Source organism: Oncorhynchus keta, chromosome 17 (genome assembly GCF_023373465.1).
Source record: "Oncorhynchus keta strain PuntledgeMale-10-30-2019 chromosome 17, Oket_V2, whole genome shotgun sequence".
Taxonomy (NCBI): domain Eukaryota; kingdom Metazoa; phylum Chordata; class Actinopteri; order Salmoniformes; family Salmonidae; genus Oncorhynchus; species Oncorhynchus keta.
The window spans coordinates 39,444,636-39,460,889 of NC_068437.1; the positions used below are offsets into that span (position 1 = coordinate 39,444,636).

At 44.8% G+C, this 16,254-nt stretch overlaps 1 protein-coding gene across 3 annotated transcripts in view; it reads right to left on the reverse strand.

Moving 5' to 3' along the window:
• tbxas1 (thromboxane A synthase 1 (platelet)) overlaps positions 1–16,254 on the reverse strand; it is a 165,952-nt gene that overhangs the window by 72,096 nt on the left and 77,602 nt on the right. For all 3 annotated transcript variants that reach the window (XM_052466012.1, XM_052466013.1, XM_052466014.1), the window contains exons 4-5: positions 16,038–16,090; positions 5,445–5,541 (exon numbers count right to left, since the gene is read on the reverse strand). In XM_052466012.1, coding sequence (XP_052321972.1) covers positions 5,445–5,541; positions 16,038–16,090 — 150 coding nt within the window. The remainder of the gene's footprint in view (positions 1–5,444; positions 5,542–16,037; positions 16,091–16,254) is intronic.

Consider the following 16,254-nt stretch of genomic DNA (forward strand, 5'->3'; position numbering starts at 1 on the left):
GAGGTGTTGGCTTTAGGGATGATCAGTGAGATACACCTGCTGGAGCGCGTGCTACGGATGGGTGTTGCCATCGTGACCAGTGAACTGAGATAAGGCGGAGCTTTACCTAGCATGGACTTGTAGATGACATGGAGCCAGTGGGTCTGGCGACGAATATGTAGCGAGGGCCAGCCGACTAGAGTGTACAAGTCGCAGTGGTGGGTGGTATAAGGTGCTTTAGTGACAAAACGGATGGCACTGTGATAAACTGCATCCAGTTTGCTGAGTAGAGTGTTGGAAGCTATTTTGTAGATGACATCGCCGAAGTCGAGGATCGGTAGGATAGTCAGTTTTACTAGGGTAAGTTTGGCGGCGTGAGTGAAGGAGGCTTTGCTGCGGAATAGAAAGCCGACTCTTGATTTGATTTTCGATTGAAGATGTTTGATATGAGTCTGGAAGGAGAGTTTACAGTCTAGCCAGACACCTAGGTACTTGTAGATGTCCACATATTCAAGGTTGGAACCATCCAGGGTGGTGATGCTGGTCAGGCGTGCGGGTGCAGGCAGCGAACGGTTGAAAAGCATGCATTTGGTTTTACTAGCGTTTAAGAGCAGTTGGAGGCCACGGAAGGAGTGTTGTATGGCATTGAAGCTCGTTTGGAGGTTCGATAGCACAGTGTCCAAGGACAGGCCGGAAGTATATAGAATGGTGTCGTCTGCGTAGAGGTGGATCAGGGAATCGCCCGCAGCAAGAGCAACATCATTGATATATACAGAAAAAAGAGTCGGCCCGAGGATTGAACCCTGTGGCACCCCCATAGAGACTTCCAGAGGACCGGACAGCATGCCCTCCGATTTGACACACTGAACTCTGACTGCAAAGTAATTGGTGAACCAGGAAAGACAGTCATCCGAAAAACCGAGGCTACTGAGTCTGCCGATAAGAATATGGTGATTGACCGAGTCGAAAGCCTTGGCAGATGTGAAGACGATGACGACGGCTGCCTTTTATCGATGGCGGTTATGATATCGTTTAGTACCTTGAGCGTGGCTGAGGTGCACCCGTGACCGGCTCGGAAACCAGATTGCACAGCGGAGAAGGTACGGTGGGATTCGAGATGGTCAGTGACCTGTTTGTTGACTTGGCTTTCGAAGACCTTAGATAGGCAGGGCAGGATGGATATAGGTCTGTAACAGTTTGGGTCCAGGGTGTCTCCCCCTTTGAAGAGGGGGATGACTGTGGCAGCTTTCCAGTCCTTGGGGATCTCAGACGATATGAAAGAGAGTTTGAACAGGCTGGTAATAGGGGTTGCGACAATTTGCGGCGGATAGTTTCAGAAATAGAGGGTCCAGATTGTCAAGCCCAGCTGATTTGTACGGGTCCAGGTTTTGCAGCTCGTTCAGAACATCTGCTATCTGGATTTGGGTAAAGGAGAACCTGGAGAGGCTTGGGCGAGTAGCTGCGGGGGAAGCTGTTGGCCGAGGTTGGAGTAGCCAGGCGGAAGGCATGGCCAGCCGTTGAGAAATGCTTGTTGAAGTTTTCGATAATCATGGATTTATCGGTGGTAACCGTGTTACCTAGCCTCAGTGCAGTGGGCAGCTGGGAGGAGGTGCTCTTGTTCTCCATGGACTTCACAGTGTCCCAGAACTTTTTGGAGTTGGAGATACAGGATGCAAACTTCTGCCTGAAGAAGCTGGCCTTAACTTTCCTGACTGACTGCGTGTATTGGTTCCTGACTTCCCTGAACAGTTGCATATCGCGGGGACTGTTCGATGCAATTGCAGTCCGCCACAGGATGTTTTTGTGCTGGTCGAGGGCAGTCAGGTCTGGAGTGAACCAAGGGCTATATCTGTTCTTAGTTCTGCATTTTTTGAACGGAGCATGCTTATCTAAAATGGTGAGGAAGTTACTTTTAAAGAATGACCAGGCATCCTCAACTGACGGGATGAGGTCAATGTCCTTCCAGGATACCCGCGCCAGGTCGATTAGAAAGGCCTGCTCACAGAAGTGTTTTAGGGAGCGTTTGACAGTGATGAGGGGAGGTCGTTTGACTGCGGCTCCGTAGCGGATACAGGTAATGAGGCAGTGATCGCTGAGAACCTGGTTGAAGACAGCGGAGGTGTATTTGGAGGGCCAGTTGGTCAGGATGACGTCTATGAGGGTGACCCTTGTTTACAGATTTAGGGTTGTACCTGGTGGGTTCCTTGATGATTTGTGTGAGATTGAGGGCATCTAGCTTAGATTGTAGGACTGCCGGGGTGTTAAGCATATCCCAGTTTAGGTCACCTAACAGGACAAACTCTGAAGCTAGATGAGGGCCAATCAATTCACAAATGGTGTCCAGGGCACAGCTGGGTGCTGAGGGGGGTCGTTAGCAGGCGGCAACAGTGAGAGACTTATTTCTGGAGAGAGTAATTTTCAAGATTAGTAGTTCGAACTGTTTGGGTATGGACCTGGAAAGTATGACATTACTTTGCAGGCTATCTCTGCAGTAGACTGCAACTCCTCCCCCTTTGGCAGTTCTATCTTGACGGAAGATGTTATAGTTGGGTATGGAAATCTCCAAATTTTTGGTGGTCTTCCTGAGCCAGGATTCAGACACGGCAAGGACATCAGGGTTAGCAGAGTGTGCTGAAGCAGTGAGTAAAACAAACTTAGGGAGGAGGCTTCTGATGTTGACATGCATGAAACCAAGGCTTTTTCGATCACAGAAGTCAACAAATGAGGGTGCCTGGGGACATGCAGGGCCTGGGTTTACCTCCACATCACCCGCGGAACAGAGGAGTAGTATGAGGGTGCGGCTAAAGGCTATCAAAACTGGTCGCCTAGAGCATTGGGGACAGAGAATGAAAGGAGCAGATTTCTGGGCATGGTAGAATATATTCAGGGCATAATGCGCAGACAGGGGTATGGTGGGGTGTGGGTACAGCGGAGGTAAGCCCAGGCACTGGGTGATGATGAGAGAGGTTGTATCTCTGGACATGCTGGTTGTAATGGGTGAGGTCACTGCATGTGTGGGAGGTGGGACAAAGGAGGTATCAGGGGTATGAAGAGTGGAACTAGGGGCTCCATTGTCAACTAAAACAAAGATAACTAACCTGAACAACAGTATACAAGGCATATTGACATTTGAGAGAGACATACAGTAATCACAGGTGTTGAATTGGGAGAGCTAGCTAAAACAGTAGCTAAAACAGTAGGTGAGACAACAACAGCTAATCAGCTAGCACAACAACAGCAGGTAAAATGGTGTTGGCTAGGCAGGGAGGGTCGGATGAACTACACACAGAGCCTGAGTGCGGCTGGGACGGACAGATAGAACATAAACAAGCAGAATGGAGTACCGTGATTAATGGACAGTCTAGCATGCATCAGCTATGTAGCCAAGTGATCAGTGTCCAGGGGGCAGCGGTGGATGGGGCAGGCGAGTGTTATCCAGGTTAAAAAACAGTTGGCAGTGGCTAACAATGACTAAATAGCTTGTCGCTAGTTAGCTGGTTAGCTTCTGGAGGTTCTTGAGTGTGTTCTAAAAATTTAAAATAATGCCGATTCCCGTATCACATTGGGTGAGGCAGGTTACCGGAAGGTATAAACAAACAAATTAAAAATCAAAAAGAGAGAAAGTAAATATGGGTCCAGTGAGTGTTTGGGACGTGGCGATTCAGACGGTTAGCAGGCCTGTGCTAACAAGCTAACAGTTAGTAGGCCAGGGCTAAACAAGGTAGCAGTTAGCGGACCGGGGCTAAACAAGCTAGCAGTTAGCAGGCCTTATTAGCAAGCAAGGAGATAGCAAGGGCTAGAAAGTTAGCCTTTGGGGGACGTCGCGATGGGGTGAGTCTGTTTATTCCTCTTCATGCGGTGACATCGATAGACCGGTCGTGGGTCCGGTTATTGTAGCCCAGGAGTATGCTTCGGTGGTAGCACAGGAGCTCTGGCCGGGCTAGCTTCAAGCTAAGTGGGTGGAAACGCTAGCCAGTAGTTATCATCCGGGGTTGCGGTTAGCTAGATAGCTAGTTGTGAGGAATCCAGCTGAAAATGTTCCGTTTGCGGTGGGAATCCGGTGGGAATCCGGGGATAAAAAATAATAGGTCCGTCATGCTCTGGTTAGAGTCGCGTTGTTCGAACTGGCGAGAGCTTTCCAAGCTAAAGGTTAGCTGATGACCGGTTTGCTGAAGACTGCTAGCAATGGTTTGCTGACTGATAGCTGGTAGCTAGCTGGTAGCTAGCTGGCTAGCTTCAGTTGAGGGGTTCCGGATCCAAAGTAGATATAAATACTTTAGAAGAAAATAGCTACATTGGGTGAGGCGGGTTGCAGGAGAGTATTTAGAAGTTGAGGTTTAACAAAATGTTTTAAAAGATATGCGAAGAAAAATATGTTAAAAAAATATTTTAAAAACGATATATACAAGGGACACGACACGACAAGACGTTCGACTGCTACGCCATCTTGGATTAGTGTGTGGATTAGTCTATGGTTGCCTGGAGTGGTTCTCAATCAGAGGCAGGTGTTTATCGTTGTCTCTGATTGGGAACCATATTTAGGCAGTCATATTCTTTAGGTTAGGGTATCTGGTGGGTGGTTGTTCCTGTCTCTGTGTTTTGCACCAGTTAGGTGTTTCGGTTTTTCCACGTTTTCTTATTTTGTATAGTGTTCACGTTTTCATCTTTCATTAAAGATGTTTATAAATAACCACGCTGCATTTTGGCCTTTGCATGTTTGATGCCTTGTCTGCGGTTGTAGCATTCTTTCTTGTTTGTGTCCATGTCCTGTCCCTTGTGAGCGGTATCTCTAGCCTCTAACCCAGCGTGGATACTGCCTGAAATCCATGGTTTTTGGTTTGGACAAGTTCTAAGCCAATATGGCGTGTGGATGATGAAAGCAACTGGGACCTCTGACCTCTGTTTGATACATGTGTCATGTTACTATTAGCTGTGACCCTGCTGCCGTGGGATGGCATTAGTCCCCTCCGCTCTCAGACAGAAACGCTTGTATCTCTAGAGCCTCCTAGACAAAGGCTATTGGCTGAACAAAATCATTAAGCCTGAACTTTAGAGACACATCATCTTTCTTCCTGCAATGCAGTGGAACATAGTCAGAGTGTGTTCTAAAAATGTGTCTCCTTTAGTTCGGAAACATATTACAGGTTCACAGTAGAAGGACACTGGTGACTACAGAGGGCCTGCTCACTGCAGGGGTTTGCATTGAAGTACGTTTCAGAATTGAAGACCATATACTGACTACTTTAAAAAGGGATTCCTTGATGATATTTAGGGACCTGGCTCAAACAAGAGTACAGATTTCATAGCCCAACTCGATATTATCATCAGGTAGCTTGTCAAAAACTGCTTTAAAAATAAGCAGTTCAAAATAGATCATTTTCTTTTGATTTGCTACATAAAAGAAGCAGAAAAAGTACTTTGTCATAATGCATCAATAAGGTAATCATCGAGAGAAACTGACTTACCATTCTGTTGGGGAAGGTGCTGAAGTCCTTCACCATGATCTGTCTGAGCATATCAGGGTCAGCTACCACCACCACGGGCCTCCTGCCTAGATAATATCTGGAGAGACATACAGGACATCATACAGGACAGCTTGAGAAGCCAGACACACACGTGTGCATCATACACACATGAGATGGGTATGTATCACATGTGAGATAAGAGTGTAGCACTTTCATTGTGCCATGGGTTGTTTGGAGAAAAATACTCTTGACTTTTGCATGGGTTAGACTCCTTGGTCCGTGTTTCAAAATGGGTCGGGTGGGTTGCCGACATTGCCGCTGACCCCTGGCCGCTGACATTGCGTGTGTATATGCATGCATTCACACAGAAAAAATACACAGAAGAAAGCATGCACAGACACACGCAAACACACACACGGCTGCAGGGCAAACATCGATAAATAACAGGATGCCAATCAAACGTTGTGATCATCACAGAGGATGTGAGGCCTGGGGAGGAATATACCCAAAGTCGCAGCGTAAAACACACCCACACACCTTAGACTTAGACATGTGACCTGTTGAGGAGTCTATACTGAAGAAGAGTCTCACAATGGAAGTTTAACACAACCCTCACTACCTGCCATGGGCTTGACAGAACACAGGGTGTAAATGAGTTAGGGATTTGTTTGTATTCGACAGTACCACTCTTTATTGTTCTAGTCTAGTCGTTACTCTCAGAATTGCTTCAGTTCACTGCAATGTTAGCCAGGAGACACTGACTAACCGGTCAGTCAGTCCTATCTCACCTTGTTTCTTCCCCACAACAGTGGAGGCCCCTCAGAGGAGGAAGGGGAAGAACATCATCCTCAGTGAATTTCATAAAAACAAAATTAGTGAAACATAAAAAAATATATCCTTATTAGTAAATAAATTCACGCCACCAAATAATTGATTAAAACACACTGTTTTGCAATAAAACAGGATGCACCTGAGCTCAATTTTGAGTCTCAGAGCAAATGGTCTGAATACTTATCAATCTTTTTAAAAATGTATTTATACATTTGCAAACTTGTTTACGCCTTGTCATTATGGGGTATTATGTGGAGATTGATGAGGAAAACATTTAATGTAATACATTTTAGAATAAGGCTGTAATGTAACAACATAGGGAAAAAGTGAACGGGTCTGAATACTTTCCGAATGCCCTGTACATAGGAGATACAGGACTTCTAGGACTTCACAAAGCTGAGAGGAGGGCTAATAACTGGTGTTATAAAGCTGAGGTTAAAAGGAAAGGAGAAGATCCTCTCTCACAGCAGCTCCATCTTGTTAAGTACCGTCTCTGGGTGACACTAAAAGAGGGTAATCTAGAGAAGATGTTGCCCTTGTCTTGTCCCCAGTCCCAAGGCTAATGTAACTACACATTTACCAGTGTAGCAGGGTTTAAATAATATGGGGTAAAGGTCTGGTAGTATCAGAGGGGAGATTCTGACCCCCTTTTAAAACAGTCGGTCATTAACACTCCTTGTGTATGTTTATGAGTGCACCTGTCACACTGGACAGGTAATGGTTTTGTTGTCTGTCCCAGAGGGAGCTCCATTCCGTAACCTGCATGGGTGACATAATCACCACAGTGGCCTGGCTACTCAGACCAACTAGTCGTAAGCAGGCTTCTCTGTGTGTTAGTGTGTTTTGTCGTATCTAAATGTGAAGACTGTAATTTTATCAAATCAGTTCTCAGTTCGAAAATAATTGCAATGTATATATTTACGCCCATATGTTGTTGTTGTCTTATCTGTTGGAATCGCCGGTCCGTCTGCTGGAGAGTCAGTTCATCAGAGAGTCTCTGGTTAACTTCCCCAGAAATCATATTGTCTTTCGTAGTTGTCGCTTTCGCAGCAGCTCTGGATAGTGTCTATTGTCATGGATATGTCAGGCGTACAGATGGTCAGGCGTACAGATGGTCAGACGTATAGATGGTCAGGCGTACAGTGGTTGTCGGTATTCTCATACTAGACTTACGTAATTTCCAGCTGCAGACTAGTCTAGGATTTACTCTTATTCTGTAGTGATCGATAGTCTCACAGTTGAACCATTTCCAGCCTATTTTATGACCGTCATAAAACAGCCAACTTCCCGCTCTCCCCCTCTACAAGAGAGAGCACGCTGTAGAGTGGACCCACTGTAATCTCATCCTTCAGATTGTCACGGGAGAGTCATGACATTCCCCCTCTACAAGAGAGAGCACGCTGTAGAGTGGACCCACTGTAATCTCATCCTTCAGATTGTCACAGGAGAGTCATGACATTCCCCCTCCACAAGAGAAAGCACGCTGTAGAGGGGACCCACTGTAATCTCATCCTTCAGATTGTCACAGGAGAGTCATGACATCCCCCCTCTACAAGAGAGAGCACGCTGTAGAGGGGACCCACTGTAATCTCATCCTTCAGATTGTCACAGGAGAGTCATGACATTCCCCCTCTACAAGAGAGAGCACGCTGTAGAGGGGACCCACTGTAATCTCATCCTTCAGATTGTCACAGGAGAGTCATGACATTCCCCCTCTACAAGAGAGAGCACGCTGTAGAGTGGACCCACTGTAATCTCATCCTTCAGATTGTCACAGGAGAGTCATGACATTCCCCCTCTACAAGAGAGAGCACGCTGTAGAGGGGACCCACTGTAATCTCATCCTTCAGATTGTCACAGGAGAGTCATGACATTCCCCCTCTACAAGAGAGAGCACGCTGTAGAGTGGACCCACTGTAATCTCATCCTTCAGATTGTCACAGGAGAGTCATGACATTCCCCCTCTACAAGAGAGAGCACGCTGTAGAGGGGACCCACTGTAATCTCATCCTTCAGATTGTCACAGGAGAGTCATGACATTCCCCCTCTACAAGAGAGAGCACGCTGTAGAGTGGACCCACTGTAATCTTATCCTTCAGATTGTCACAGGAGAGTCATGACATTCCCCCTCTACAAGAGAGAGCACGCTGTAGAGGGGACCCACTGTAATCTCATCCTTCAGATTGTCACAGGAGAGTCATGACATTCCCCCTCTACAAGAGAGAGCACGCTGTAGAGTGGACCCACTGTAATCTCATCCTTCAGATTGTCACAGGAGAGTCATGACATTCCCCCTCTACAAGAGAGAGCACGCTGTAGAGTGGACCCACTGTAATCTCATCCTTCAGATTGTCACAGGAGAGGTATGACATTCCCCCTCTACAAGAGAGAGCACGCTGTAGAGTGGACCCACTGTAATCTCATCCTTCAGATTGTCACAGGAGAGTCATGACATTCCCCCTCTACAAGAGAGAGCACGCTGTAGAGGGGACCCACTGTAATCTCATCCTTCAGATTGTCACAGGAGAGTCATGACATTCCCCCTCTACAAGAGAGAGCACGCTGTAGAGTGGACCCACTGTAATCTCATCCTTCAGATTGTCACAGGAGAGTCATGACATTCCCCCTCTACAAGAGAGAGCACGCTGTAGAGGGGACCCACTGTAATCTCATCCTTCAGATTGTCACAGGAGAGTCATGACATTCCCCTCTACAAGAGAGAGCACGCTGTAGAGTGGACCCACTGTAATCTCATCCTTCAGATTGTCACAGGAGAGTCATGACATTCCCCCTCTACAAGAGAGAGCACGCTGTAGAGGGACCCACTGTAATCTCATCCTTCAGATTGTCACAGGAGAGTCATGACATTCCCCCTCTACAAGAGAGAGCACGCTGTAGAGTGGACCCACTGTAATCTCATCCTTCAGATTGTCACAGGAGAGTCATGACATTCCCCCTCTACAAGAGAGAGCACGCTGTAGAGGGACCCACTGTAATCTCATCCTTCAGATTGTCACAGGAGAGTCATGACATTCCCCCTCTACAAGAGAGAGCACGCTGTAGAGTGGACCCACTGTAATCTCATCCTTCAGATTGTCACAGGAGAGTCATGACATTCCCCCTCTACAAGAGAGAGCACGCTGTAGAGTGGACCCACTGTAATCTCATCCTTCAGATTGTCACAGGAGAGGTATGACATTCCCCCTCTACAAGAGAGAGCACGCTGTAGAGGGGACCCACTGTAATCTCATCCTTCAGATTGTCACAGGAGAGTCATGACATTCCCCCTCTACAAGAGAGAGCACGCTGTAGAGTGGACCCACTGTAATCTCATCCTTCAGATTGTCACAGGAGAGTCATGACATTCCCCCTCTACAAGAGAGAGCACGCTGTAGAGTGGACCCACTGTAATCTCATCCTTCAGATTGTCACAGGAGAGTCATGACATTCCCCCTCTACAAGAGAGAGCACGCTGTAGAGGGGACCCACTGTAATCTCATCCTTCAGATTGTCACAGGAGAGTCATGACATTCCCCCTCTACAAGAGAGAGCACGCTGTAGAGTGGACCCACTGTAATCTCATCCTTCAGATTGTCACAGGAGAGTCATGACATTCCCCCTCTACAAGAGAGAGCACGCTGTAGAGTGGACCCACTGTAATCTCATCCTTCAGATTGTCACAGGAGAGGTATGACATTCCCCCTCTACAAGAGAGAGCACGCTGTAGAGTGGACCCACTGTAATCTCATCCTTCAGATTGTCACAGGAGAGTCATGACATTCCCCCTCTACAAGAGAGAGCACGCTGTAGAGTGGACCCACTGTAATCTCATCCTTCAGATTGTCACAGGAGAGGTATGACATTCCCCCTCTACAAGAGAGAGCACGCTGTAGAGGGGACCCACTGTAATCTCATCCTTCAGATTGTCACAGGAGAGTCATGACATTCCCCCTCTACAAGAGAGAGCACGCTGTAGAGTGGACCCACTGTAATCTCATCCTTCAGATTGTCACAGGAGAGTCATGACATTCCCCCTCTACAAGAGAGAGCACGCTGTAGAGTGGACCCACTGTAATCTCATCCTTCAGATTGTCACAGGAGAGTCATGACATTCCCCCTCTACAAGAGAGAGCACGCTGTAGAGGGGACCCACTGTAATCTCATCCTTCAGATTGTCACAGGAGAGTCATGACATTCCCCTCTACAAGAGAGAGCACGCTGTAGAGGGGACCCACTGTAATCTCATCCTTCAGATTGTCACAGGAGAGTCATGACATTCCCCCTCTACAAGAGAGAGCACGCTGTAGAGTGGACCCACTGTAATCTCATCCTTCAGATTGTCACAGGAGAGTCATGACATTCCCCTCTACAGAGAGAGCACGCTGTAGAGGGGACCCACTGTAATCTCATCCTTCAGATTGTCACAGGAGAGTCATGACATTCCCCCTCTACAAGAGAGAGCACGCTGTAGAGGGGACCCACTGTAATCTCATCCTTCAGATTGTCACAGGAGAGTCATGACATTCCCCCTCTACAAGAGAGAGCACGCTGTAGAGTGGACCCACTGTAATCTCATCCTTCAGATTGTCACAGGAGAGTCATGACATTCCCCCTCTACAAGAGAGAGCACGCTGTAGAGTGGACCCACTGTAATCTCATCCTTCAGATTGTCACAGGAGAGTCATGACATTCCCCCTCTACAAGAGAGAGCACGCTGTAGAGTGGACCCACTGTAATCTCATCCTTCAGATTGTCACAGGAGAGGTATGACATTCCCCCTCTACAAGAGAGAGCACGCTGTAGAGTGGACCCACTGTAATCTCATCCTTCAGATTGTCACAGGAGAGTCATGACATTCCCCCTCTACAAGAGAGAGCACGCTGTAGAGTGGACCCACTGTAATCTCATCCTTCAGATTGTCACAGGAGAGGTATGACAACTTGTATAGTTTCATCATCAACCGGTGGTTGTGGTAACATCATTACTATACAAATACATTAATGCAGAGGGAACCTTATTACATTTGTGTGTTTGTAAAGTTATGATGTAGTTTCACCTTTAGAGATGCTATTACATTTTATTCTAACTCCTAACTATATACCTTCTCCTGATATTGTGAGGTACTGCTGTATTTAATTATCCAAAATAAATTAAAAGCACACATATTTCTGCCTGACCATACTCATGGTGAATTTTGCTAGCAGAGAAACTTATTTCATTTTTTTGTTTTTGTAGATTGTCCATTTGGTATCTTACATGCTGACCACACTGCTCACGTTGTGTGTGTGCACACTCATTGCAAAATAAAAGTACACACACGTTATTCAATAATGAATCCAAACTCCTAGCGCGCATCAAAAAGAGTCTGCCTAGCCAGGAGCTAAAATATAACTTGGTTCTATTTTTGACACTTGATGCGCTGCAAGTTCCACCTCTCCCACATGTCCCATGTCCTCATTGGTTTTTAGGCGGAAATATACCCAAGTGGAGATAGATCATATTTCAGAGGTCCACACTCCAGTCCAATTGGTGGTGGTAAGGCACCTTAAAGTTGGTTGCCAACCTCCATTTAAAGTCCACAGAAGAAGAAGATGAAGAAGAAGAGATTACTACAAACTAATTAGATTTTCCCTTTTGTCTGTGGATTAATTGTCGGAGTGGAGAACACGATTTTGTGTCACTCAAAATGAATGAAAATTCTACAAAGTGCATTTCAGGTAAAATAACAACCCAATGTTAATATCCCGGGACAAATTAGCTAGCAACAGCAAGCTAGCTAGCGAAATGCATGTTTCATGTGTTTTGACCTGTCCCCAAATTAATATAGTTGGATCAGAGTTTGTTTTGATATTTCAACCTGCGTGTCCTGATCGCGTCTGGTGTGGATGGACAAAATCAACATGCGCGCATGCCCGGTCTAGTCAGCATGTTATGTATACTGTATACTGATATTATTTCTGATATGAAAAATAAAGAAACTTTGAAAGATGTATCTCTAACAACCACTGAATGCTTTCAACTTTGATAAATTGATAGGGGAGGAGTGTTCTGAGAGACGACGGGGGTTCAATAAATGAGCCTCTTTCTCTTTTCTTTTTGAAAAACCACGTATCACACTAGTGGACAACTCTTACTGAAGGCTGTAGTAATGCCTTTTGGCATATATCCACGCATTCTGACGTAATGTCTCTTTTCTGGTCTAAGCACGAAATCTAGCCATGGCAAACCCACTTTTCCCTGCTCTACTCCTACACTCGTATTTATTTTTCTCAAATACACACAGAAACTCAGTAGCCTATTCCCTTTGATGTGCTATTAAAAGAATCTGCCGTCCATAAACAGGCCTGTATAATCAACCCAGAAATAATCTAGCAGCACATCTAGATTAGATATACTTTATTATCCCACCAGGGGGGAATTTGTTTGGTCATGTGCCTAAAAAGACAAAGTACATAAAACATAACACAGAATACACTAAATTAATATGAAAATGCAATAGGCCACATATTTCCAGTAAGTGCAGTACGTATTTACTGTCCAATCCTTTCACCGAGTCGACTAGGTTAAAAATCTGTCAATGTGCCCTTGAGCAAGACACTTAACTCTAATTGCTTCTGTAAATTGCTCTGGATATATCTGTTCAAATATCTGTTCATCCTGAGCTTCTTCTGAAGAAGTATACTTGCCCTAGTCTGGTTGCTGCTACAACTGAGACTTGAGTGAAGGGGATGCTGTCACGTTCTGACCATAGTTCTTTTGTGTTTTCTTTGTTTTAGTGTTGGTCAGGACGTGAGCTGAGTGGGCATTCTATGTTTTGTGTTTCTATCTTGGATTTGTTGTTTGGCCTGATATGGTTCTCAATCAGAGGCAGGTGTTTGTCATTGTCTCTGACTGGGAACCATATTTAGGTAGCCTGTTTTGTGTTGGGTTTTGTGGCTTGTTGTCTTCTGTCTTTGTGTCTATGCACCAGATAGGACTGTTTCGGTTTTCACATGTGTTGTTTTGTATTTTGTAGTGTTCTCATTTATCGTCTATATTAAACATGTTGAACACTAACCACGCTGCATTTTGGTCCTCCTCTCCTTCAACGGAAGAAAACCGTTACAGATGTGTACTGTCCTGTAATATTTTGTCTAGTTTTTGAAGGACAAGTTCTGTGTACAGCCTGTTGGCTGATTCTTGGTCTATACCACTTCTCGGTCTATTCCCGCCATCTTGATCAAGCGCTGCAGCTCTATTTGGTCTTGAACTTGCATGTTTCCAAACATGCATATCAGACCAAAGGACCGGACACTGTAGGACAGATTTATAAAACAGCTGAAAGATATGGCAATCAACATTAAAATGGTTCAGTTTGTGAAAATAATTCAAATCTCTCTTGTAGTTTCTTTGCCTTTGCAAGGGCACACAGTCATTGTGTTTCAGGTTATTGTCTATCTTGATTCCTAGGTATTTATGTGTTCACTCGATCTACTGATTCCCTGTTGATCTTAGGGGGGTAATGCATTGGAATAAGCCTACCAGGATCTCATGGTGTTGCTTTCCATTAGTTTGGTCCCAGATCAGTTTGTGATGTCTTGTCAAACACCATTATTTGGCAAGACATGGACAAGCAGATCTGGGACCATGATAACTTTTCAACAGCTTCACTGATACTTCTAACACATACAGTCGGAAGTTTACATACACTTAGGTTGGAGTCAATAAAAATAGTTTGGCAACTACTCCACAAATTTCTTATTAACAAACTAGAGTTTTGGCAAGTCGGTTTGGAAATCTACTTTGTGCAATTTTTCCAACAATTGTTTACAGACAGATTATTTCACTTATAATTCACTGTATCACAATTCCAATTCACAATTACACACACAAAGCTGATTGTGCCTGGAAAATTCCAGAAAATTATATCATGGCTTTAGAAGCGTCTGATAGGCTAAATTACATCATTTGAGTCAATTGGAGGTGTACCTGTGGATGTATTTCAAGGCCGAACTTCAAACTCATTTCATCTTTGCTTGACATCATGGTAAAATCAAAAGAAATCAGCCAAGACCTCAGAAAAAATAGCAGACCTCCACAAGTCTGGTTCATCCTTGGGAGTAATTTCCAAATGCCCGAAGGTACCATGTTCATCTGTACAAACAATAGTACGCAAGTATAAACACCATGGGACCACGTAGCCATCGTACCGCTCAGGAAGGAGACACATTCTGTCTCCTAGAGAACATACTTTGGTGCGAAAAGTGCAAAGCAATCCCAGAACAACAACAAAGGACATTGTGAAGATGCTGGAGGAAACAGTTACAAAATTATCTATATCCACAGTAAAACGAGTCCTATATCGACATAACCTGAAAGGCCGCTCAGCAAGGAAGAAGCCACTGCTCCAAAATAGCCATAAAAAAGCCAGACAATGGTTTGCAACTACACATGGGGACAAAGATCATACTTTTTGGAGAAATGTCCTCTGGTCTGATGAAACAAAAATAGAACTGTTTGGCCATAATGACCATCATTATGTTTGGAGGAAAAAGGCGGAGGCTTGCAAGCCGAAGAACGCCATCCCAACCGTGAAGCACGGGTGTAACGCTCGTCCTCTTCTTCTGACGAGGAGAAAGAGATATCGGACCAATTTCCAGCGTGATAAGTGTCCATTTTAACATGTAAAACTGAACACTACAAAATACAAAATAACAAAGTGAAAGAAGAAATGAAAATCAAAACAGTCCCGTATGGTGCAAACACAGACACAGGAAACATATCACCCACAACTCAAAAGTGAAACCAGGCTACTTAAGTATGGTTCTCAATCAGGGACAACGATTGACAGCTGCCTCTGATTGAGAACCATACCAGGCCAAACACAGAAAACCCAAAACATAGAAAAAGGAACATAGACAACCCACCCAACTCACGCCCTGACCATACTAAAACAAAGACATAACAACAGAACTAAGGTCAGAACGTGACAACGGGGGTGGCAGCATCATGTTGTGGGGGTGCTTTTCTGCAGGAGGGACTGGTGCACTTCACAAAATAGATGACATCACGAGGAAGGAAAATTATGTGGATATATTGAAGCAACATCACAAGACATCAGTCAGGAAGTTAAAGCTTGGTTGCAAATGGGTCTTCCAAATGGACAATGACCCCAAGCATACTTTCAAAGTTGTGGCAAAATGGATTAAGGACAACAAAGTAAAGGTATTGGAGTGGCCATCACAAAGCCCTGACCTCAATCCTATAGAACATTTGTGGGCAGAACTGAAAAAGCATGTGCGAGCAAGGAGGCCTACAAAACCTGACTCTCTCAGTAGGAATGAGACAAAATTCACTCAACTTACTGTGGGAAGCTTGTGGAAGGCTACCCAAAATGTTTGACCCAAGTGAAACAATTCAAAGGCAATGCTACCAAATACTAATTGAGTGTATGTAAACATCTGACCCACTGGGAATGTGATGAAATAAATAAAAGCTGAAATAAATTATTCTCTCTACTATTATTCTGACATTTCACATACTTAAAATAAAGTGGTGATCCTAAATGACCTAAGACAGGGAATTTTTACTAGGATTAAATGTCAGGAAAACTGTGAAAAACAAAGTTAAGAATGTATTTGGCTAAGGTGTATGTAAACCTCCGAATTCAACTGTATGTCTATCAGAGGTTGTGTCAGATGCTGGATGAGACAAGTCAAATAGAGTGTCCTGTAGTGACTTGGGTTTGGTGTGATGTAAATGCAGTGTCAGTCAGTCACTTACCCACATACTCTCCCATACTTGTGAATCAGGTCTGTGTGAACACCGAAAAAGCCCTGAAAAGAAAGATTAGAAAGAATTAGAAAGGAACCTTAGAACCAACTGAGATTTGATATAATTTCAAATGTTAAATGAGAGGATATCCATTCTCTCTGCTACAATGAAATACTGTGAGTTCAAGATACCTGTTTGTATCTGATTGATATTTGCTCAATACGCA